This window comes from Malurus melanocephalus, unplaced genomic scaffold, assembly GCF_030028575.1.
Source record: "Malurus melanocephalus ecotype Western Australia unplaced genomic scaffold, MMel_1.1 scaffold_13, whole genome shotgun sequence".
Taxonomy (NCBI): Eukaryota; Metazoa; Chordata; class Aves; order Passeriformes; family Maluridae; genus Malurus; species Malurus melanocephalus.
Window position 1 is genome coordinate 5,045,501 of NW_026623245.1, and position 21,943 is coordinate 5,067,443.

The 21,943-nt window shown below is 45.4% G+C and overlaps 2 protein-coding genes across 2 annotated transcripts in view; both read left to right on the plus strand.

The window, feature by feature from the left end:
* The window catches only part of ANKEF1 (ankyrin repeat and EF-hand domain containing 1), a 16,603-nt gene extending 836 nt beyond the window's left edge, over nt 1–15,767 (plus strand). Inside the window, exons 2-10 of the mRNA XM_057382925.1 lie at nt 4,555–4,941; nt 5,391–5,590; nt 6,587–6,736; nt 7,220–7,343; nt 8,208–9,036; nt 11,561–11,787; nt 12,981–13,144; nt 14,324–14,461; nt 15,521–15,767. Coding sequence (XP_057238908.1) covers nt 4,596–4,941; nt 5,391–5,590; nt 6,587–6,736; nt 7,220–7,343; nt 8,208–9,036; nt 11,561–11,787; nt 12,981–13,144; nt 14,324–14,461; nt 15,521–15,646 — 2,304 coding nt within the window. The 5' untranslated portion in view covers nt 4,555–4,595 and the 3' untranslated portion in view covers nt 15,647–15,767. The remainder of the gene's footprint in view (nt 1–4,554; nt 4,942–5,390; nt 5,591–6,586; nt 6,737–7,219; nt 7,344–8,207; nt 9,037–11,560; nt 11,788–12,980; nt 13,145–14,323; nt 14,462–15,520) is intronic.
* A 2,246-nt stretch (nt 15,768–18,013) lies between these two features.
* On the plus strand, nt 18,014–21,704 carry LOC130582706 (tubulin monoglycylase TTLL3-like). Its single transcript, XM_057381578.1, has 9 exons — nt 18,014–18,514; nt 18,660–18,788; nt 18,867–18,981; nt 19,069–19,176; nt 19,404–19,572; nt 19,648–19,796; nt 19,871–20,117; nt 20,200–20,632; nt 20,706–21,704. Exons 1-9 carry the CDS (start codon nt 18,014–18,016, stop codon nt 21,702–21,704), a joined length of 2,850 nt encoding a protein of 949 aa, XP_057237561.1.
* The last annotated feature ends 239 nt before the right edge of the window (nt 21,705–21,943 follow it).

Below are 21,943 nucleotides of genomic sequence, written 5' to 3' on the forward strand. Positions count from 1 at the left end.
GGGACGCGGTGCCGCCTCACGGCTCCAGCCCGACGCCGTTGCCAAGGAGACGGGCATGGCGGCCATGGCGGCCACTGAGGCGGGCGGGGATCCGGCTGAGGCCCCCGAGCCCCCGGTGTCCCCCAGCTCCCCAGGTGAGTGCCCGGGGCTGCCGAGGGTCGCAGCCRCCGCCGGGCGTGGTGGCGAGAGGCCGGCGGGGCTCGGGGCACCGCCTYCCCGGCGCTGCGGCGGGGTTGGGGCAGGGCCGGCGGGATGTGAGGGCTGAGCGCAGCCTTTTAGGACATGGACACGCTGGGCATCGCCCCCCTCACGGCCCACACCTCTCTCCGCGGCCATTTACCTCAGTGTGGGTGTCTGCACAGCCAGACCAGCGTGTCCTTGGCAGGGAACACCGTTTGGGTCATCACCAGCTCTCCAGCATCTTCCCCTTCCAGCAGTTTCCCGTCTCCTCTACAGGCCGCCCGTTCCTCTGWGTCGCAGCCAAAAGAAAATCAACCAACACCGCATTTATCCCTTACCTGGCTTCCCCAGGGCCCTCGGCCAGAGCAGTTGCTCACCCTGTTCCTTGCTCCTGGGCRCAGCAGCACCTCATTCCCAACTCCACAGCACTCCAGGGGCTTTCCGGGAGCCCAGCTCTGCCCCTGGCTTGGGGAGCCACTTCCCCTGAGCCCCTGTTCCCGCAGAGGTTTCTCACAAACCCGATTGCCAGGTGCTGGCTGGCCCCGAGGGCTGCCTGCCTCTGGCAATTTGGGCTCGATTACACCCCAGTTTGGATGGACWCAGAGGTGACTGGAAGTTGCAAGCTGAAGACAAAAGGATGCACGTCTTTTGATCCGACCCAGTCATAACCTTGGGAATGCCTTTACAGTGCTCAGGACTGAGCCCTGTTTCCCTAAGGGCTGGGTCTGGGCTAAGATCTCAACACGGTATTGAAACCTGCTCAGTTCAGCCCTAAGTGCCTGTCACTCTGTGGTCAGCTGTGCCCCAGCCCAAGGCAAAGCATTACTGGAGAGTTAACATCGAAAAAAAACACAGCATTATAGGCAATTCATGATATTGGAATTCAGTTTTAGGAAGATTTTGCTACATCACTCCTATTAAACATTAGTCACAGCCAAAAATCCAGYGCAATTATTCATATAAAGCTGTAAATATAGCATGGCACTGTTACCATATTGGTTCCTTTTATACTGACATATAGGGCTTATGCTTATCTCCATGCCCAGTATGCAAAGGGTTTAAATTTAGAAAGAGCTAAGCTATTTTTTTCTCTCTAAAGATAAAACACATGAAAATTTTGTTTACTGGTTTGTGAATAGTGATAATTAAAGGGATGTTTTCAGCTTGAAATGTTGGAACTGAAAAATGTTAACAAACTTTTAGGAAGGAGTCACAAGAGCTTTCAGCAGCAGTCAGACATCAGGCTTTGACTGGGAGACAGGGAGTGGGATCACTGGCCACCAGACCTTCCCTCTCTTATCAATCWACCTCCATCACAGCTTGGAAAGCTTTGTGTGAAAACAGGAACCTGACTGAAATGATTTTCTTAATGCCAGGTGTACTGAGAAAAAGGATTAATCTGGATTTGAAATGAGTTCATGCTCTCAATCAAAACAATGATACAAGCTGGCAGAATGAAGGTAGCGAGTCTGTTGATGTTTGTCAACAGATAAAATTGTTGCTAAGCAAATGTTACAAGCTTGGGATTTGTGATTATAGCTTCATGAAGCCCTCCCCAGAGCATTACTGTCKAAAAGCCACACTAACAATCCCTCATTTTCCATTAAACCATCTGCTACAGGTGAAGTGATAAAAATTCTATYAAATATGTAGGGGTGTTAGTATTCACTTAATAAGAATTGGCAAGATGCTGTRGTTATATTTTCATTTTGGAAGCCTTTTTCACTTGCTTATAACTTTATCTGACTCTGGGTAGAGTTTTCTATCCCACCTGTCTTACTTTGATTCTGCTACTTTATAAACTTCTAATAARACTTGATCAGGTCACTTTCAAGAAATGCCTCAAAGAAACATTAACTGTRACAGTTGAAATGTTATGGTTCTTTTTATGTGAGTTGTTGGTTCTTAATGCTTTGAAGCAAAGACTTTAAACTGGGTAAGGTCTCGCTGGTGGCTGAATTGTGATAACACACTTTACTATTGTGAAGAAAAAAATCATTTATGTTTATGGAAATAATTTTGTTACTGTGTGTGAAATATTAAAAGGACATTGTGGTAAACATCTCAAAAGCACCAGAAAAAAATCTGATCAGGACTAAAATTGTACTCAACTGTGCTTTCACTGTGAGYGAAAATGAAAGTGTGCAGTAAATATAAGGTGTGCCATCAATCTCATGTCCTGCATGGAGCAGAGGTTATAGGGAGCAAATAGGGAATTTCTAGGATAATCCATGAAATAAATACAAATCCATATGCATTGAATATTATATCCAYTTGTGCCTTCATCAAATATTAGTTACTAACAGGTTTTTACCAGATGCAGTTCTGCTCATGCTCTGTGGCATGTTCTTCTGTTTCCAAGAAGAATGTAATTTCTTCAGTGTTTGCAACTTCAGGGGGAGAAAGAAGCAAAAAAGGGCAAGTGTTGGTCCTAAACGAGTTTCTGAAAAAAATGCTGTGCAAAATCGAGGTGCAAATAATAAGTAACAGTGGGAAGAAAGTTTTTGGAAGTAAGCCCAACTTCCTTACTGCTGCAGGATGGTGGGAAATGGAACAAGAGTATCAGAGAACATTTAAGTTTGTCAGCTCCATCGAAGTATCTTTAAAAACCATTTCTTTGATGTATTTCAGTGGTGTAAGTACYGTAAGAGCCTCCTCTGCAGTACCTYCCTGCTGCTGCTCCTCACAGTCCCTGCAGAGTTTACATCACAACTTTTCCCTGTACTCAGAAGCCAGAAAAAAAWTCCTGTGTTGAGCATTTGCTCCGAAATTGCTTCCTAAGGTTTCAGGCTCTAAAAGCCAGGCTCTGTGGGGRCTCTAGTGTTCTCTTCTAGCAGGGCATTACTCTCAAGTAGCCTTWTTTCTCAGCTCTAAGCTTTAGGACYACWGGGTTGCTAAAGGTGTAACTCCTGTAAGCCGGATAAAAATCTCTGCATTTATTCCCTTTCACTGGACAAAATGCCACATGAAGCACAACATGGTAGGGATAAGAATGAACAAACCAGAGGTGACAGATTTAAATTATTGCTACTTAAAGATTTAATTGTTTGATTTGAGAATATATTTTGTATATGATCAGAATGAAGGTTGTGTAAGACCTAAACAGAAAGAAATTTAGCATTTACATCATGTTTCAGTGGAGAATCTCTGAGAGCAGCTGACCTATTCACACCAGATTTCATTGCAAAGAGRAAGTCTTTGCTTTTCAGTACACACTCAAACACTTCTGCACAGGAGCAGCTTTTAATATTAACACCTTCACCCAGCATGGGTGGATGCACAGGGAGGGAGCTGAGGGCCTTGTCTAGCAAGGAAAACAAGAGGGACAGTTCTCAGAAATCTGTCAACAGTAAACTTGGCCCTATCTCTCTTGCTCCAAAACTTGGCCGTACTCAGAACTTCGCAAGAAATGAAAGGCAATAGCTGCAGAAGCTACAACTGGCATGTACATGTGGTGCAAAAATTATCTCTCTATCCATTTCCAACATGAGTCACCTTCAGTCATTTTTTTCTACTTTTCCTGCAGTTTTCTCTCAGGCTGTCTTTCCAGAATGGGAGATCTTGCCTCAAAAAGTCTGTTGGAATTATGCATCCTTCTGCATCTCTCCAATCTAATCTTCTCATGAACAATCAAAAAGCACCCAGCAGTAGCCAAGGAGGTGTTGAGTGGTCCCTTTTACAGACTACATTGCAAATATATAAAAACCATCCAGAAGTGAGGCAAGTGCAAAGTCCTGCACTGCATTTTTTTAAGAAGCATGTGACAGGTGACCTGGAAGAATCTTTTCCCAAACCAGTGCCCTGCTATCTGCATTTTTTTCCCCCAAGTTTTTTTTTACAGAGAAATTCAGCTTACTCTTTTATGTACATGGCCTGGCAGGAAGTTCATGCATCAGCTACGAAAAAGGAAAAAGGAACGTGCTCAGGCACTGATAAGGTGGTGTTAGTATCAATTTTAGTATCAATTTTATGTTTCAGCAAGTGCAGAGGACACAGTATCTTGTGATCTTTTTTTCCCTTTTAAAGTGACAGTTGAACAGCCTCCCCTTAGGCTTCTAACTAATCATAGATTATAACAGTTCCTTGAATGGAAAGCAGTTATCCTACAGCTTCTTAACTTAATTTTCTCCTTSAATGAGACCTGTTCAGAACAGTTAGATGACTAGAATGAAAAATTTTGCAAGGTGCTACTCGGTTTTATGTAGTTCCTATATATGCTGTATATAATAGAAGATAAATTAATTCAAAGCCTAGTGTTCTGTCAAGATAAAATGGATATTTTCATGCCRTGAACATGGTCTGATTCCTGGTTTTACTGGCATGCAATTATAATCCCATCTCTGAGATTACATGTTCTCTTCTCTCCCCATGCAGAAAGAGCTTCCTTGAAAGAAGATGTTCTTCCCTATCGTGGGATGTTTCCAGTRGATAAAAGACTTCTAACCTTACAGATCTACAAACTTCTTCAGTGTGTTCATGAGAAAGACAAGAAGCAAATAGAAAATCTGCTGCAGAAAGGATTCCCAGGTCTCATTAATTACACAGAGCCTAAGGAAGGATATAGTGCCTTTCACTTGGCCTCCATGAAAAATGACGTTGAGATGTGCCGCTTCCTGCTGGAACATGGTGCTCATCCAAATGTCCATGACAATATGGGACGCACTCCAGCCATGAARGCAGCTGAGCTAGGCCATGAGTTGATTTTGGAGTTATTAGCAAAAGCTAATGCAGACATGACTGCTGTGGATAATGAAGGGAAAGGTGAGTGAGAAGGGACCTTATCAGACTGGAAACACCATAAAACAATCCCTTAACTGTGTTACACACTACATATCATGTGTCCGATCTGTGGAGAGGAACTGTAGTTGAGAGTTATCCTCACAGCCAACAGAAGCTGTTGGCCTTAACAGCTTTGGTGAAAATGAAAATATTTCTCTCTGAAGATTCTAGGACTTTAAATCACAGGTCTCTCCAGTACAGAGCTGAGAAGTAACTTACGATTGAAAATCACATTCCTCCAACGACTTGTGTCATACTAAACTCTGGCTTACTCCCCAAGCAAAGACTCTAAAGTAGAAGTCTTTTCTGCATRGATAATACCCTAAGTGAAGGGATCTCTGTTGCAAACTGTTCAGCTGTGAAGCTCACAGCCTCATCACCCTTCTAGTAATTTCCTATTACATTCTAATCCCCACTGGTTTCCTTTGCAGGTATTTTGTTTTACTGCCTTTTACCTACAGCACGACACTCCCACTGTCTACAGCTTGCCCTGGAATATGGTGCAGATGTCAACAACTGTACTACCAGTGGGAGGTCTTTGCTTCTATATGCCTGTGAGCAAGCTCATGAGGTTAAAGAATATTGCCTGCTTTTCTTGGAGAGAGGAGCAGATCCCAATGCAAGAGACCCGGTATGAGCATTTCTGTAACCAAGAACAGATACAGGAGTATGGCATAAATACCATATGACCAGATTACATGACCTTAAATCCTCACATCAAAATAATTAAGGAGTGAAAATTGCTTCTCTCTGTGGTCATACCCATTCCCCTCTTCTCTACCACCCTTTTTTGGAGGAAAGGGATTTAAGTCTTCTTTTAGATTTTTGTGCATTTAGAGTGCAGATAKTTCCCAAAACCTAAATGTAACAGCCAGCTCTTAGGAGCTACACTTCACTGTACTCTATTGGAGCAATGCTGCTTGTATTTGTCTTGCTGTGTCCTTAGATTTTCAGAGCTGAAATAATATTCAGTAAAAGGTGATTCTATCAGAAAAAAAAAAACAAACTGATGAACAATCAAGACAGAAATGAGGCATAAGAAACTTTTTTCTCTTTTGTGTTTCTTAAACACCTGAAAGACTGAAGCTCTGTGCTGTTGATAAATCAAGAAGCTCAAGCTTTCCCTTAAAGTTATCCAAAGCAAACATCCATTATTACCTAGAAAAGGACAGCATTAATGTATTARAATGGGAACTTTTCCTCACAGAACACTAGTGAAATTCTGTGGTTCTTCAACTTCCCCATAGCACTCCTCCAGCCATAGCTTCTTATGCTCCTTATTTCATAAGCTGAGGTGGTATTTTGTGTTAAATGTTGTGGATATGCATGCAAATATGCCCACAGAATAAAGGATTCCTTAACAAATGAATTTTTTTTTCATGTGCACTATTCATGACTCAGGCTTTCAATGTGTTTGAGCTGCTGACTACTCTTATCTTAGCAGCACTATGATTAGATTCTGAAAGTTTACCTGCAAGTATCTTTGAAAGTATTACACTTGTCTCCTTTTCCCAGTAATAGSTAAAAAGAGACTTCCAGTTTTATGCCAGCTTGCAACAGTCACATCCTACTRTTCCACCGTTAGCACACGGAACAAATTCTTAGCTTTTCTCTTGCTCCCCTGCAGGCCACGTGGCGAACAGCCGTGATGGAAGCTACAAGGAAAGGTGCTACCGAGGTGGTGCGTGCTTTGCTTCAGAAGGGAGCCGATGTGAACCTGTTTGACTTTGACAGACACAGTGCTGCACATTTTGCAGCCAGAGGAGGCTTTTTTGAGGTATCAAAAATATTTGTGGTGTTAAAGCATTGCTGCAAAGYTAAATCTGGGTGGTGGTGGTTTTTTGGCTTTTACCGGGTTTTGTCTTGTGTTTTTGGAGTGTATTTTAGTTGGGATTCTTTTTGAGTCCATTATCTCAGGTGATCAAAGCAYAATGATTAGTAATCAAAAGCAGATTCTTTTTAAGTATCCAAGGAAATCCAGCAGTGATAGATAGGCTAGACAGGGGCTTACAGTGAGCTGGCAAGAATGAARATTGTCCTTGGTGGCTAAAACGGTGCAAGGTTTCGGTTTCATCAGTTAAGTAAGTATAATACTATAGAAAACATGACTGTTATATGCCTTGACCAGCTGGACCTGGGAGAGTACTTCATTATTAAAATGGGAATGTAAGATATTGCATTTATTTTTAAATCAGTCTCACATTTTTGCATGTTAAGAAACAGACAARATTTTTGGTGTCACTCTGTTTGTTTTTTCTAGATTCTGACGATTCTTTCAGGTTATAATGCAGACTTGAATCTGATTGCTATGAATGGTAACATGCCACTTCATTATGCTGCAGATGGGGGATTTGCAGATTGCTGCAGGTACATAGGACAAAGAGGTACATTAAAACTAAGTTACTTTGTAGCTATCATCTATATTCTATTTCTGTGCTAAAAGAAAGGTTTCATTGTGTTATCTCTGAAGGATTTGACTTTTGGGTATCATGTGGCAAAATTCTCATTCAGAAGGGCCTAACAGGGGCTCTAATCTCATGTGGGTGAGAAAACATTTCTCAAAGAAAGCAGAACCATTAGGAGTTTATATAAGGTAGTGTTGGACAGTATTAAATGTTTCTGGGTTTAATTACATTTTTAGATGTATCGAAACTTAATATACAAAATAAATTTTTGGTTTGATGATAATTTAAAAAAAAATCTCTGTGTAGTCATGAGGAAAACTTCATGCCCATGGGTATTGAAACATGCCCTGAAGCAGCTGTGATCTTTTCCTAACTTAATCAGAAGCGCTTCAAGCTTTAATTCAAGAGGGCCATGCAAAATCCCACATTCTCTTCTTATAATCCAACATTTAACTAGTGATCCCTTGCCAAATGGTAATGTTGGGGTATAGAACTAAAGGACATTTTAATCTTAGTTTTCTTCTTCTTAACCTTGCTCACTAACTTAAATAAAAATGTAAAGTTTCCACTCAACTTATGCCTTTCTATACATATTCATGAGTGGATGAATAAATAGAGMATGGATTGCCCAACGCTTTTCCTGTTGGGAAACAAATATAGACATGTGGCTGACCTGGCAGCCTAGAATCATTGATGTGGTTCCACCTACCATCACTATTTATAGTTGAAATGGTATAAAACTGTAGGCCTGTGGCAGTGAGTTGCTGGTGTATTACAAGTTTCTTATATTACATCATTAGGAATTCCACTGCACTATCAGCCAAATTATGTCCCTTTTTCTAGGCTGTGATCCTACATGGCCAAATTTGTTACATATGATCCCAAGGGAAATTGCCAAACTCGGAGAGTTTAAAGCAGCAGCAAAAGTATTGCGTAAACTTGAAAAAGCCTATAAAAATCGAGATAAGAACCTTACCTGGCTCCTGAAGGTGTATGACTGGTCCTTGGAGCACCAGGAGGAGATGCGCAAGGAATTTGAAATTGAGGAAGGAGGAGATGGGATGGTGTCCAAAAATGATTTTATGGCAGTTATTCAGAAGTACTGGAGCACTGCGAGCCMGGAGCAAATAGAAACCCTTGCTAATAAGCATGAAGGATCTCACCCTGACAGGATCAGCCTTGATGATTTTTTTAAAGGCTCAAAGTACGTGCCAAAAGCCTTTCTGCTGTCATCCTATGGGCCCAAAGGAAAGAAGAAAGGGGGGAAGAAAAAAGGCAAAAAAGGAAAAAAAGGAAAAAAAGGCAAAAAGGGCAAAAAAGGCCTCCCTGTGCCGATCTGCATAATTCCAAAGAGTGACTGTGAACTTAGGGAAGATGGCTTCCCTACCTACATGGTTGAGGCTGTTCCAAACATTCCTGAAAAGCAGCGTTTCAAACAGGAGCACCAATCAGCCCATCCCGTGCTCGATGACCGTGCCTGGTATGTCGATGAGCCAAGGAAAACCTACATTGATATCAACTACCTTGTCAGAGCAGGAGACTTTGTGTCTCTGCAGAAAGCATTCGACGAGGATGTGCCAGTAGACATAAAAGATAAATACTTCAAAACACCTTTAATGATTGCATGTGCAAGTGGCAACATAGTTCTTGTGGAGTTTCTTCTGGAAAAGGGGTAAGATAATTTCAATTTAATGCTATTTTGGGAAGGCTTTCAAAAGCATAGATTTCCAGTAAATATCTATATGCAAGATGCTATGGTTTGTTTTTTACTTACATAACGTTTAATATTAAAGTTAGTTCCCTAAGATCCTGAGTCACAGGGGGTTACTTTATTATTTTTCACATTTTAGTAGCAGGGAATTGAAAACAACCAAGAGGCAAATTCCCCAGACCTGAAAATTTTGTTGTCTGGACTGCTGCCATTTGTTTCAGCTGCAGAGTTCATACCCATGCCTCAAGTAGTGCATCCTCACAACCGAACTCTCAAAACTGGTGAATGGTTTTGGAGAAATCTGACTCAAGAGACTTGCCTGAAATTATCATGGTGATCCTGAATTTCTGTGTTCCACATGCCTGGTTTAAACCTTTACTTTCCTCTGCAGCTGAGGCAGGCTGAAGCAGCAGGATTTACATCAGAAGTCCCTGTTACTAATTAGTCTGTTCTTCATTTCAGAAGTGCTTCAGCAACTTTATAGCCTGCAGACACACTTGTGAAAAATCTCAATGACAGCTTAAAAATGAAAGCAATTTCAGAAAGATTCAGTCATACTTGTGTAATAGCATAATCTCTTATTGTCAGACTGCCATGGTCCTACAATCCTTCACATAAATGCTTAAATGAACATTTTTCAAAGATATTTACATTAACTTTGTTCTCTCTAGCCATAGATAGAATTCACATTATCATCTCAGGGTAAGTGGCTGTAGTCATTGCTCTGGTTCCTGCAAAGACTAACAGCATATGGATCCTTACACATCCTGGTAATCACACTGGCACTCCTAGGCTATATGGAAAAATATGTAACATATATATTCAGATTTTCCAAAGATAAAGATGTAAGAGATACCAAATTAATCCACCAAGTTCATCTCCGCTGCTTTTACCAAGCCTCCATAGACAGTGCTGAGGTCATATTTAGCAGTTAGACCAAGAAACATAGTAACTTAGCTTAGAAAAATAGTACCAGTTTTGAGATTTTTTCAATTGACAGAAATGAAAATGGAGAGGAAAGTTATCAGTAGCATTTAAGATTGCATCTCTGAGCAGCATGGGCTTGCAGTTTGGCATGGGCATTCAAATATCTTTTACAATATAACCTTTTCAGTACAGAACCACAAATCCATATTGAATTGGAAACAAAACATTTATCCAGATAAATGTTTAACATCTATTAGGTTTAAAATTAAATTGGTGGTATCTACTTTCTRTCTTCCTCCAGAAAGAATCAGAAGTAAATGAAATTTGGTCTGATGGGAAATTCTGTGCTTGATGGGCAGAAAATGCCAAGGAATCTTTAAATCAGTGCTGTGTTGTCCCTGTTCCCATTGACTGGTTTGTTTCTGATAGAATAAAGTTAGGGGAAAGGATTCAGAGGCAGACAGAGTCTGAGCACAGGCAAGGAGTTTGAGAGAGAAAGTGAAATAACTGAAGGAGCTTATTTTAATGAGAATTAAAACACAAATGAAAACTGCATATGAATAAACCATAATGGCTTAGCAATTGAAAGATAACAGAAATAAAAGTAGTAGGTCAGGGGAATTKACTGGGCTAAGATCTCATCAAAGGTAGAATTCCAAGAAAGATTAACAATTTAAACAAGGAAAGAAGAACAGATGAATCTGTATTTTTATCTGGACTTAATCATCTGACCTGAAGAGAAAACAGATATCCTTGGAAGCAGCTTCCTTCATAATTTTTCTTCTTTCTTCCTTCCTCCTTGTCTTTTGGGAAGACAGCAGCTTTTTGTCCACAGAGTAAGTGGGATAGTGACCCTAACTTACTTCAGGACCTCTWGGGCTGATAATGCCATTCCTCTCAGGTTCATCCTGAGGCAGCATATTGTAAATATCTCCCCCAAATTAGCCCTTGCTTTCTCCAGAACATCCCAGTTTTAATTTGGGAGCAGAAACAGATCCTAGTCCAGCAACACAGTAACTGAATCAATTTATCAGTGCTCAGATTTTCAAGGCAAACCTTCTGGAACTCTTTTGTTGAAAAGCCAACTCAGAGAAATGAAGGAGCAGAGGACAACAACACTGAAAGGAAGGGTGAACATCTTTCCTCTTGTGCAGGCAAGCTCTGCAATGTTGCCACATCTATTCTTGGCTCAGAATACACTTTTTCAATTCCTTAATCTGCTTTCTGTCATTCTCACTGAAAACAGAGCACAAACACTAGCAGTGTTTCACAGGACTTAAGGTGTTTGAATGCCTGGGTTTTTTCCTGTACCCATGAAAAGCTCAGTGTAAAGGACACTGATAGCTTAGGGGGACAAATGAGCAGCTCCTGGGCACACTCTTACAATTATTATTCCATGACAAGTTCAGAGACTCAGATGGTTTCTAAGTAGTAGTAGTAGCAAAATGAAAATAGCTATTTACATTGAATATGCCAGCAGGCAGTTCCAGCTGATTGTTCTTGGAGCTGTAGATATTCAAAAGCTTCAGCTGCCACAACCACTCTTACTCCTGTGCAGGGCTGATGTAAATGCAACAGACAATTTCCTGTGGACTCCTCTGCATCATGCTTGCTATAACGGACACCTGGATATCGCAGAGATGCTTGTGAAGGCTGGAGCAGCAGTGGATGCCCCTGCAATAGGCAATGCCACCCCACTGATGAGAGCTGTCGAGGCCTGCAGACTGGACATAGTCTATTTTCTGATGACTGCGGGTGCCAACATCCAAGCTGTAAACAGCAATGGTAAATAGCAATGTCTCCAAAATAGGCTGTTTCTTTATTAAAAACACCTGCATTTAGGATTGCTATCAGGATTAGGATGATGGTAACAGGTTCAGTTAGTATTCTACAGTGGAATCATTGCAAATAGTTAGCTTTCCTAGGTTTACGAATCTAGAAAATGAAGTAACATCATTAATCCCACGATTAAGGAGACTGTTCTTTGTCACAAGATACATACAGAGTTATAAGTGGCTTTAATGAAAACATTCGATCTAGTTGTTATTATTATTATTTGAGGGAAAATTAGATTTCAGTTGTGGCCCAGAGTATAGTCTGCCATCCATTTAAGTGATTCATTTTTATGCACAGGCAGGCCTGATTTAAAAACTTCTTTGCTGCTCTACATGTACACATAACTCCTGATAAAAAACATACTTAACAGAAAACCAAATCTGAACCAGTACTGAAGTCTTAGCTCCTCACAGYAGATCACTCATTCAGTGTTATTTTCCCTCTCTCCAGAGTAATTTAAACAGTTAACATGCACCACCTTTTAAGCTCTTGCTCTAACGCAGGAAGCAACACTGCTATACAATGAAACTTCCTTTGACAAAATGCAAGTGAAACCCTGCTTGTAGAAGGGATGTGTGTTCCTTACTKCTGTTACCATGTGAGTTCTGATTCACACAGCAGTTCAGTCTCACAAATACTTTACAGCCAGAGAGTCTCATAAGAAGCAGGGCAGGGCTTTTTCCTTTATTAAGCACTGAAGCCACCACGGGACTTTCCCTTGCCAGCCACAGAGCAAGGACAGGAAGAAGGAGATGGCTAGCACAATACAAGGTYAGGACTGCAGTCCAAGTAGCTGTCTCCTAGTGCTAAATGCTCTCAGCTCTTAGAGATCAAAATGACAACCYGCAGGACCAGTATATTAAGCTGCAATTGTCAGGACTTCAAGAACGAAGCAACCACTCCAAGAACTCCTGCAATGTTGGGTTTCAAGGCTCGTTTCTGCCAGGTCTTATTTCTGCAAGCATTGCTGATGATTGCTGGTCCTCACACCAATGCCAGGCATGCTGCTGGCTCATGGGATGGTTCATTAAATAGTGGCTAAATTAAATTCAGTTGATTGTACTGTCATTATCCAGTTGCAATAAACCTGTGCTGAAGTTAATTTTCATGGTTTACATAGATATTAATTTTTTTAAATATAGGAAAGAATGCTCTTGATCTCGCTCGAGTATTTGAAGATGCTAAAATAATTAATCTGCTTGAAACGGAAATGAAAATTTTGGCAGAAGAACAAGAACAAGAAGAAGCAAAGCAACCAAAAGGGAAGCCAAAACCAGCAGAGCCACAGAAACCTGTGATAAAAGAGGTATGAGGGATAGTAACAAAGGATTGGTTTGCTAACAGTTAGCAGGGAGCTTCTTTCTTTCCTTTCTTTGCCACCTATTTCTCTAAAATGCTGTACCTTGAGTAGCTTTGTTAAAGTGAGTATTTTCAGATGCCAGTACTTGCTCTTGTCAGTACTAGAACTTGTTTCTTGGTTGAAATTCACCTAGCTAATTAGACAAACTTCATGTCTTCCCCAGACATACAGCAGAATGATGTCCTGTATCACTGACAGGACACAGAAAAATAMTTCCTTTTCCCCTCCTCCTGAATCTCATCCAGCTCTGTTGTGGGAAATACTAAACAACTGGTAACCATAATTTCTTGAAGGGAGCACCTCTTTCTTCACAAGAACAATACCTTTCAAACTGATCTTTTTATTCTCCTAGTTGAACTCACTGAGAGAATACTAGGCTTGCTGACTTCCTATTTTCTATCTTGTCCCATATCCTTCCTATTCCACTGCTTACCTGAGTCCTGTTTCTCAAATCCCACACTGATATTTATCTGCTTTATTTCTGAATGCTTTTCCTGCATCCTCTGGGAGCCTTGAGCACCTTGGCATTGCCTTATTCCCAAGCTGGCATCAGCCTTTGACCATATCCTGGTTCTCTTATTGTGGATGAGACCTTTCTGATTCATCAGTAGTACTCATTAGTCAGATCCAGGATGCTATTTAGGGAGAAAATGCAATTGTATCTGCATGCCTGGAAGTGTCCTTCAGCTGTCCCACCCTGGACACTGCAATAAATACATCCCAGTAGCWAAATGTTGGCTTCCCCCTTTCAAAAACATTTTTAATGTCAGGGACCGCACAGGAGTTTCAGAGGCAGGAGGACGACAATGTTAGGTACTTGTTTATTCTTYACGTGGCAGAGGATGGGATCATCACTGGTATGGAGCAACTGTCTTGGGAGTAATAGAAAGCAGTTAATGTTTTAGTGCCCAAGGAAGAGAGGTGCCCTTTTCCTTTCAAAAGGTTAGCCCTTGCAATTTTTGATTTTAAAAGATCAGCTTTAAGAAAAGCAGATTCTGATGGGATTAAGAAAAACACCCCCCCCCCCCAGTAAACTTTGTAGCAGAGCATCAGAAGATGCAGGATGCATATGCCTTGCTTCTGAACACGATGTTTTGGTATAAATGGTGCCTTCTTTGCCTTCAGGCTCCAGAGGAACCTCAGCCAGCTGAGGAAGAACCTGTTCCTGAAACAACAAAGCGCCCCCGTAAGGACAGTAGTGCTTACTGGAAATCTTTGAGAGGCAAGAAAGACAAAAATGACATCTCCTTCAGACCCAGAAAAGTATGTATAGCAGCAAAACATGAGTGCAGTTTAATGGTAACTKAAAGGTAGACCTTGCTGAGGCCAAAACCCAGAACAATTTGATGAAGTTTCCACCATTCAACTTGTTTAGAGATGATGTGACACAGCCTGGAGAGGTTGCCACAAAACAACAGTAAACTAAAGAGTCCACGGATATATTATATATTTATATATTATATATTTATATATCATATATTTATATATTATATATTTATATATATTTATTATATATTTATATATGATATAAAACAAATTATTGTAGAAATCAAGCTCTTATTAGATTTTAAAATAGGATTAAAGTGGAACCACAGTAAAAGACAAATGCAASTACATTCATTATAGGTATTTTTATAGTCCTTTTTTAAGATAGGAGTCTATTTGCATGGCATGAGCACCAACTTCTGACTTGCCCTCTTGATTAATTATCACATGATGACCTCTATCAGTGACAATTACTGAACTAAATGGATCACAGCACACTAARTATTTGCTTCCTAGAGTTGGAATAATGGAAATATAACTTTTCTGTTAGGGACTTGTTAATGCTTACCTAGAAATAACCAAGAAATAGAACAAGATAATCACAGGCAATTTTTAATATAATTTTCTGCCTTAAAAAGTAAAAGAATATCACTACTGGCTGAGCAGTTGTATTTGGAGTTTGTTTATCATTTCCCTAACCCTGGTGTGTGCTACTGTCTGCAATGGTCTCAGAGGACTGAGGCTACATAGCATTTTCCACTCTGAGGATCGTGGGCCTGAGTCAGTTATTTTAAATAATTACCTTAAGATCTTCTTTCCCACATTATCTGTAATSTGAGTCCATGGCATGATATAAATAGGAAGTCACAAGAGAATGCCCTTTTTGTGCACACAAATTGTGACCTATCTTCTGCTGGGAGGCCACACAACTTGTTTTCTATGTCTCGTGGTGAATAGGAGTGCTAGAACATGGCTCTGTTTGGCAAACAATATCTTCTTAATGCTTCTGTTGCAAAAGTCAAATCCAAATTAACTATAAATACCTTTATTTTGTAGGTATGGAGCCCTGATCCCACAGCAATAGAGCTCGGGAAAAAGCGAGCATTGCTCCTTGAATATGCTGCTCTTCATGGTTACATGGAAGACTTTACAACCCTATTCTACAGAAAATTTGACAAGTAAGCACAGCATYTGGAAGAAGCTATTTCAGCACCTTGAGGAGACAAAGACCTAAAAGGCTACTCCTTTGCAAGGAAGGAATCATGCAGTGCTCTGTAAATATATCTCAGTTACAATAAAAGAAAATAATATCAAGTTTTTCCTCTATAGATTATGTTGCTTACACACGATCTTTTGTTGAGGGCTTAATCTGGGAAAAGGTTTATCCTTGTGATTCTGAGTCTTAGAGCTGGCTCTAAGTATAGTTCATAGAATGGCCACTGTTGTGACACACACATGTCCTTTGTAAGGGTCTGGCTTTATAAGACTTTCTTTACCCCAGTACAAAACTGATTCCTGGAAGATACATTACCCTTCTACTTCAAATATTTAGATATGAAGATAGCATTCAGTAATTACCTAAGACAGCAGTGTTCTGGATTGTCTGYAGAGGCAGCAGAGAGGTCAGAATTTACAGCCAGGACTATCACTGCCTAGTGTACTGCTTTCACCTTCTCCCATTTGCTTGCAAGAATGCACGCGAGCCCTGAAACTGCTTCCACCCCAATGGGCACATATTGCCGTCCTTATGATTTCTAAAGGATAATAATCTCTGTATAATAATCCACAATCCATTTGCCATGTCTCCCACAGACCTTTGTTATCTCTCAAATKAAGGAGGGGCTCAAATAGGGGGTGGTGGTGATCTGGATTGCAGCATTCCAAGCCACTGAGGTCATTAAGTCCAACCTTTGACAGGACACCACTGTGTYAACCAGACCATTGCACCGAGTGCCACATTCAGTCTTTCCTTAAACACCTCCAGGCAMAGTGACTCCWCCACCTCCCTGGGCAGCMCATTCCAGYGTTAACAACCCTCTCCATGAAGGAATGTCTCCTAATGTCCAACCTGAGTATGTATCTCTTCATCCTTCAGATAATTTTTCCTAAGCTTCTCCAATTTGCCAGAGGGGGCTCTTAACYAACACTGTTCTGGGGCATCCTAAATTGATGTCACATTCATTGTTCCCAAATTTTTGCTTGTAGCTTCTTTCTAAGAGATTCTTCTTGCTCCATCACCTCCTGAAGAGCCAATTGAAACAATTGATTAATTTTCTCTTCCCTCTGAATCACTTCTGGTCCAGCAGCTCCCTATGAGCATTCCCRAGAGCTGCAGAGCTTTCACGAAAAAGGACTCATCTGAAGGTTGTCCTGACTTTTCTCCTGGAGAAAAACCTTCCAACAGATCYGGACCACACCACTCACTCCACCACAACCAAAGGATCTTCTCTGTGGTGCCAACTTAACACTATGACACCAGCATCTGAGGATGGGTAACTGAGATTCTTGTCAATGGATCCCTTGGGGTGAATCAGAGTGAAACAACACTGAATGACCAGGTTGTGATTCTTATGTGTCAGCATAAAAAAATTGCRGGCTGCAGATGATTGTAAATAACAAAATCAGTAATGCTTCCGTTAAGTCATATAAGGTAGTGTGGGCAAGGAGCCCATGAATAATTACAAATGAAACTGCATCTCTGAAAGAAGAAAAAGCAAAAGAGCAATTTGCTAAACAGTAGCCATCAAAATAAAATCAAGCAGCAGTCAGAAATTACGCTGTAASGTAAAACTGTTTCTGGCAGCGTGGAGATTACATAGGACAATTGATAGCCTTCACATGTCCAACAAGGCATTTCCTGGCGCTTAGTATAAGGTCCAGCAGCACACCATTCCTTGTGGKATCCTCCACTGCCTGTGTCAGGAAATGATCATCAATTCTTTCCAGGAATCTCCTGGACTGTCTGTCCTTTGTTGTGTTGCTTCTCCAGCAGCTGTCAGGGTAGTTAAAGTCCCTCACAAGAGGGAACAACCAAAGCCTGTGACACTGAGGCTGCTTAGAGCATCCTGCACTGTGGCGTCACAGTGGTGCTAGAATTAGGAGGCCGTGTCCTGTGCTGGACACCCATCTTGGCCCCTAATGGCATGGGGGAATAGGAAAAYCTGCTTGGCCTGGGGGTGGTAGAGCCACCCACAGCTTCCCTCACCATCAGACTACCCTGGGACAGTGTGACACAGAGCAGCACTGTGGGCACACAGCCCCTCAGCCAGGGGCAGCACTTCAGCAAGTGATATCCCAGCTGCCCCTGGACTAGCAGGCCAAGGACAAGGGCACAGCAGGGCATCCTGAGACTGGAGTGAAGCTGGAATGCTGGCACAAGGCTTGGCAGGTCAAGGAATGCCATGTCAGGGGTCCCAGGCTTGGTGAGGCAGAGGCAGACAGGTCAGCATGTTCTCCCCTTCCCTGCCTATCCCATGGGGTTGGGGATAGCAGGCTCAGATGGGACTCTCCTCACAGGGCAGGTGGCAGCTGTCAGCATTGGCTACCACGATGGCCACCTGCACATCWGGGCAGCTCAGGAAGGCCAAGCTGCATGTGGAGAAGGCCATTAAGGTGAGGGGTCTGATTTCACACTGCCCTGAAAAGCCACACTTGTGGCTCCAGAGAGCAGAGGGAGCAAGGTGGGGCAGGCTGAGCTCCCTKCTCTCTCCACAGGAGAAGAAGATCTTCACAGTGCTGGGCCCTTATCCCATCATCCGCCGCCTGCTGCGGGCCCGGGGCTGGGTGGAAAGGAAAGGGCTCCCCAGCAATGGCAGACAGCAGAAACAGCAGCTYGGTGACCAAAAGAAACGGCAGCTGCAGAAGAGAGCAAGTAATGAGCAGGGGGAGGCASTGCTGAACTCACGTGGGGAGGCACAGCCTTCCCTGGGCACCAAAGAGCCYCTGCACCACCCACGGCCCCACAACACAGAGGACAAGGGGGAAGAGGAAGACAGAAAGGAAGACAAAGAGCAGTGCAATGAGGACTCAGATGACATCCATAACTTCATGGTTAGCTAAGAGGGCGAGGGCTGAGCTCTGCCATAGCTCCCCACGCCCTTCCCCTGGGACTCTCAGCTTCAGASCACAGCCTGGGGCAAGGGACTGGGGCAGGATGGGGGCTCCCTGTCTCACCCCTGCCCATTCCCTCCTGCAGTCCTCCCTGGTGGAGGACCTGGTGCCAAACTTCCTCTGGACCCTCCGCCTGGGCGGCATTGACCCGGAACTGCTGCAGAGGATTGAGATGGTGAACCACCATCCCGGGGCACACGCCCTTAACACCAAGGTGGGAGCACAGAGGCCTCAGGGAGGGGGGCACAAGGGGTGAGGTGTCCAGAAGGGACTGGCAAGCTTCTCTTAACAGGAGGGGTTGTGCCAAAGCCTGAAAAACTCATGTTGGTTTGAGCAAGTCGACCTCAACTCCTTTTTCCCCCGGTGCTACCGGCTGGGTATCRTGGAGGAGCAGGAAGCCTTCATCGGTGAGTCTGGGGCTCCTCCTGTCASCCCTTGTGCTGCAGTCTGCCCATGTCCAGTGACTGGCTAGGGATGATGCCTCCCTCTTGCAGAGGATTTCCGCCTGACGGCAGCTCGCAGTCTGCTCAAACTGGCCCTGGAGAAGGTGGAGGACAGGGCAGTGGAGACAGAGCAGTCCCCAAAATCTGAGAAGGGGCCAGGTGAGAGCAAGCAGATGGGTCRGCCGGAGGAGGCGGGGGGCTGAAACAGGGAGTTCAGGGTTAGGGGCGTGTCTGAGGACTGAGCTTGGAAGCTGAGCGTCTGCTCATGGCTGTGGCTTAGGATCCCTTACTCTGCCCTGCCCTGGCTCCCAAGGCACCCATCCCACAGGGAGGCTCCGTGCTTTGGYCCCAAGGCCGGCGTTTCTCTCACCCTATGCCATCCACAGCAGAGCCAGGCTSCCCCCTGTACCCCCAGCTGGTGGAGGACGCCCTGAAGGTCTGTGAGCAGCACTTAGGCGTCCTGGGGCACCAGGACATCGACAGGAAGACCCCGTCGCCCTGCAAGACATGCATCGCCTGGGATCGCTTCCTGCATGAATACTACCGTGTGGCACAGTGGGTGCTGCGCGGGACGGAGGGCGGGGGAGAACAGGGGCAGGGCGGGTGCTGAGCCCCCCGTGTCCCCGACAGTGAGGGAGCCAGGCTGGCGCTGAGCGGGGAGCAGCGGAAGCAGTGCCAGCATCTGCTGGAGCGCCTGGGGGAGCAGCTGCCGCAGCTCGCCATAGAGGGCACCCTCAACGTCTGGATCCTCAAACCCAGCGCCAAATCCCGCGGCAGGGGTAAGGCTGGGGAGGTATGGGGCGCACACATCCCCACGGAGAAAGGATCCCACCATCACTGTGTTGTTGCCCAGGCATCGTCTGCGCGACGCGGCTGGAGAAGGTGCTGGAGCTGGCGCGGAGCTACACGGACCCCTCGGTGGGGCTGTGCGAGTGGGTGGTACAGAAGTACGTGGAGCAGCCGCTCACCATCTTCGACACCAAATTCGACATCCGGCAATGGTTCGTGGTGACCGACTGGAATCCACTGACCGCCTGGTTCTACCGAGACAGCTACCTGCGYTTCTGCTCCCGGCCCTTCTCTCTGCGCAGCCTGGAACCGTGAGTGCCCCCTCCCCTGCCCCCGGCTMGCAATGCCCAGCCCCCGGCGCYCCCTGACCCRGCCMCGCTCTCMYTGCCCCAGTGCCAGGCACCTCTGCAACGTCTCCATCCAGAAGCGGTACAAGGCAGCCCCGCTGGACCCCCGTGTGCCCCCCGACAGGATCTGGTCCCACAAGCAGTTCCAGGCACACTTGGCACGGCTGGGGCGGGCGGATGCTTGGCACCGGGTGCTGGTGCCCGGCATGAAGGCGGCGATCATGGACACCCTGCGCTGCACCCAGCACCAGGTGAGCTCCCGCAAGGGCTGCTTCGAGCTCTTCGGGGCAGACTTTCTCATCGCGGAGGACTGCCAGCCCTGGCTGCTGGAGATCAACTCCTGCCCCACCATGAGCCCCTGCTCGGCGGTGACCCGCCGGCTGTGCGCCAACGTCCAGCGGGACACGCTGCGCCTCGTGCTCGACCGCAAGGACGACCCTACCTGTTCCATCGGTGCCTTYGAGCTCCTCTACAAGGAGGTAGGCTGGGGACAGGGGACAGCCACAGCCCGGGCACCCCGAGCCCCCCACTCCCCCTCTTGTCTCCCTGCAGGCAKCCGTGCCCACACTTCTGCCTGTGAAGCTGAATCTGATGGTCGAAGGCTGTTCCGTGAAGAAGCCCTGGCTTCCAAAGCATCGATCGCAGGACAGAGTCCCCACCACTGTACCCAGTGCTCCCCTGCTCCCAAGGGACAGAGCAATCATGGTCCCCTGGTCCAGAGCAGCACAGGAAACGCTCTTTCCTCTGGGGCCACAGAGCAGCTGCTGCGCACCCAGGTCTGACCCTCCAGCACTGCTGCAGCCCCCCGACCGCTCTGCTGGGAGCCAGGAGCTGCCATGGCTTCTTCACAGGGTTGGGCAGCCCGAGGAAGCTCAGCCTCAGGATGCTCAGCTCCTGATCAGCGGCTGTCCCGTGCATAGAATGCCGGGACCGCCCGCCCGAGGAGCCCCCAGGAGTCCCTGGCGACCCCGAGGCTGCTCTGCTGCAGAGCAGGAGCTGCCWTGGCTCYTTCACCTGGCGSTGAAGGCCGAGGAAGCTCAACCCCAGGCAGCTGTGCCCCCGTGCTCTAGCTATCCTCTGGATCATGGGCCTGTGCCACCGCCCCGCGGAGCTGCCAGGAGTCCCCGGCCACCTCCGCGCTGTTCTGCCGGGAGCCTGGAGCTGCCATGGCTTCTTCACCTGCTTAGACAAGCCGAGGATGCTCAGCTTCAGCAAACTTACATCCAGGAAGCTCAGCCCAAGGCAACTCGGCCCCCCCTCACTAGCCGTCCCCCGGACAGGTTGCCGCCGCTCCAGGGAGAGCACAGGAGCACCAGGCGACGCTCGGGCTGTTCCGTCGGGAGCCAGGGATTGCCGCAGCTCACTGAGCCGGGCAGGCAGATCCCGGCTGCTCGGTCCTACTCAGTTCTGCCCCCCATCAGTCCCCGTCCCCCGGTGAGGGGGACTGTGCCACCACTCCGCAGAGCCCCCGGCAGCCTCTGGCGATCCCTGGGCTATGCATCGGCTCCCGCAAGGCTTTCTGACCGGCCAGCGCGCCTGCCTCCACTGTAAGGGACCCCTGCAGAAGAGGCACACATCAGCTCCCAGGAGGATGCAGAAGACCTGGGACACAGAGACACCCCCACCATGTGACATCGGCCTACCCGTCCTGGGGGGAGGGTGTCTCTGCTTCTCCCAGCTTCCTCCCACCCGAACGAGACCCCATTGCTGCGGTGTGGCACCCTCCTCAACCCGCACGCTGCCTTTAATAGATATTTGTGACAAAGAGCCCGCCTCGGACCTTCTGTGCA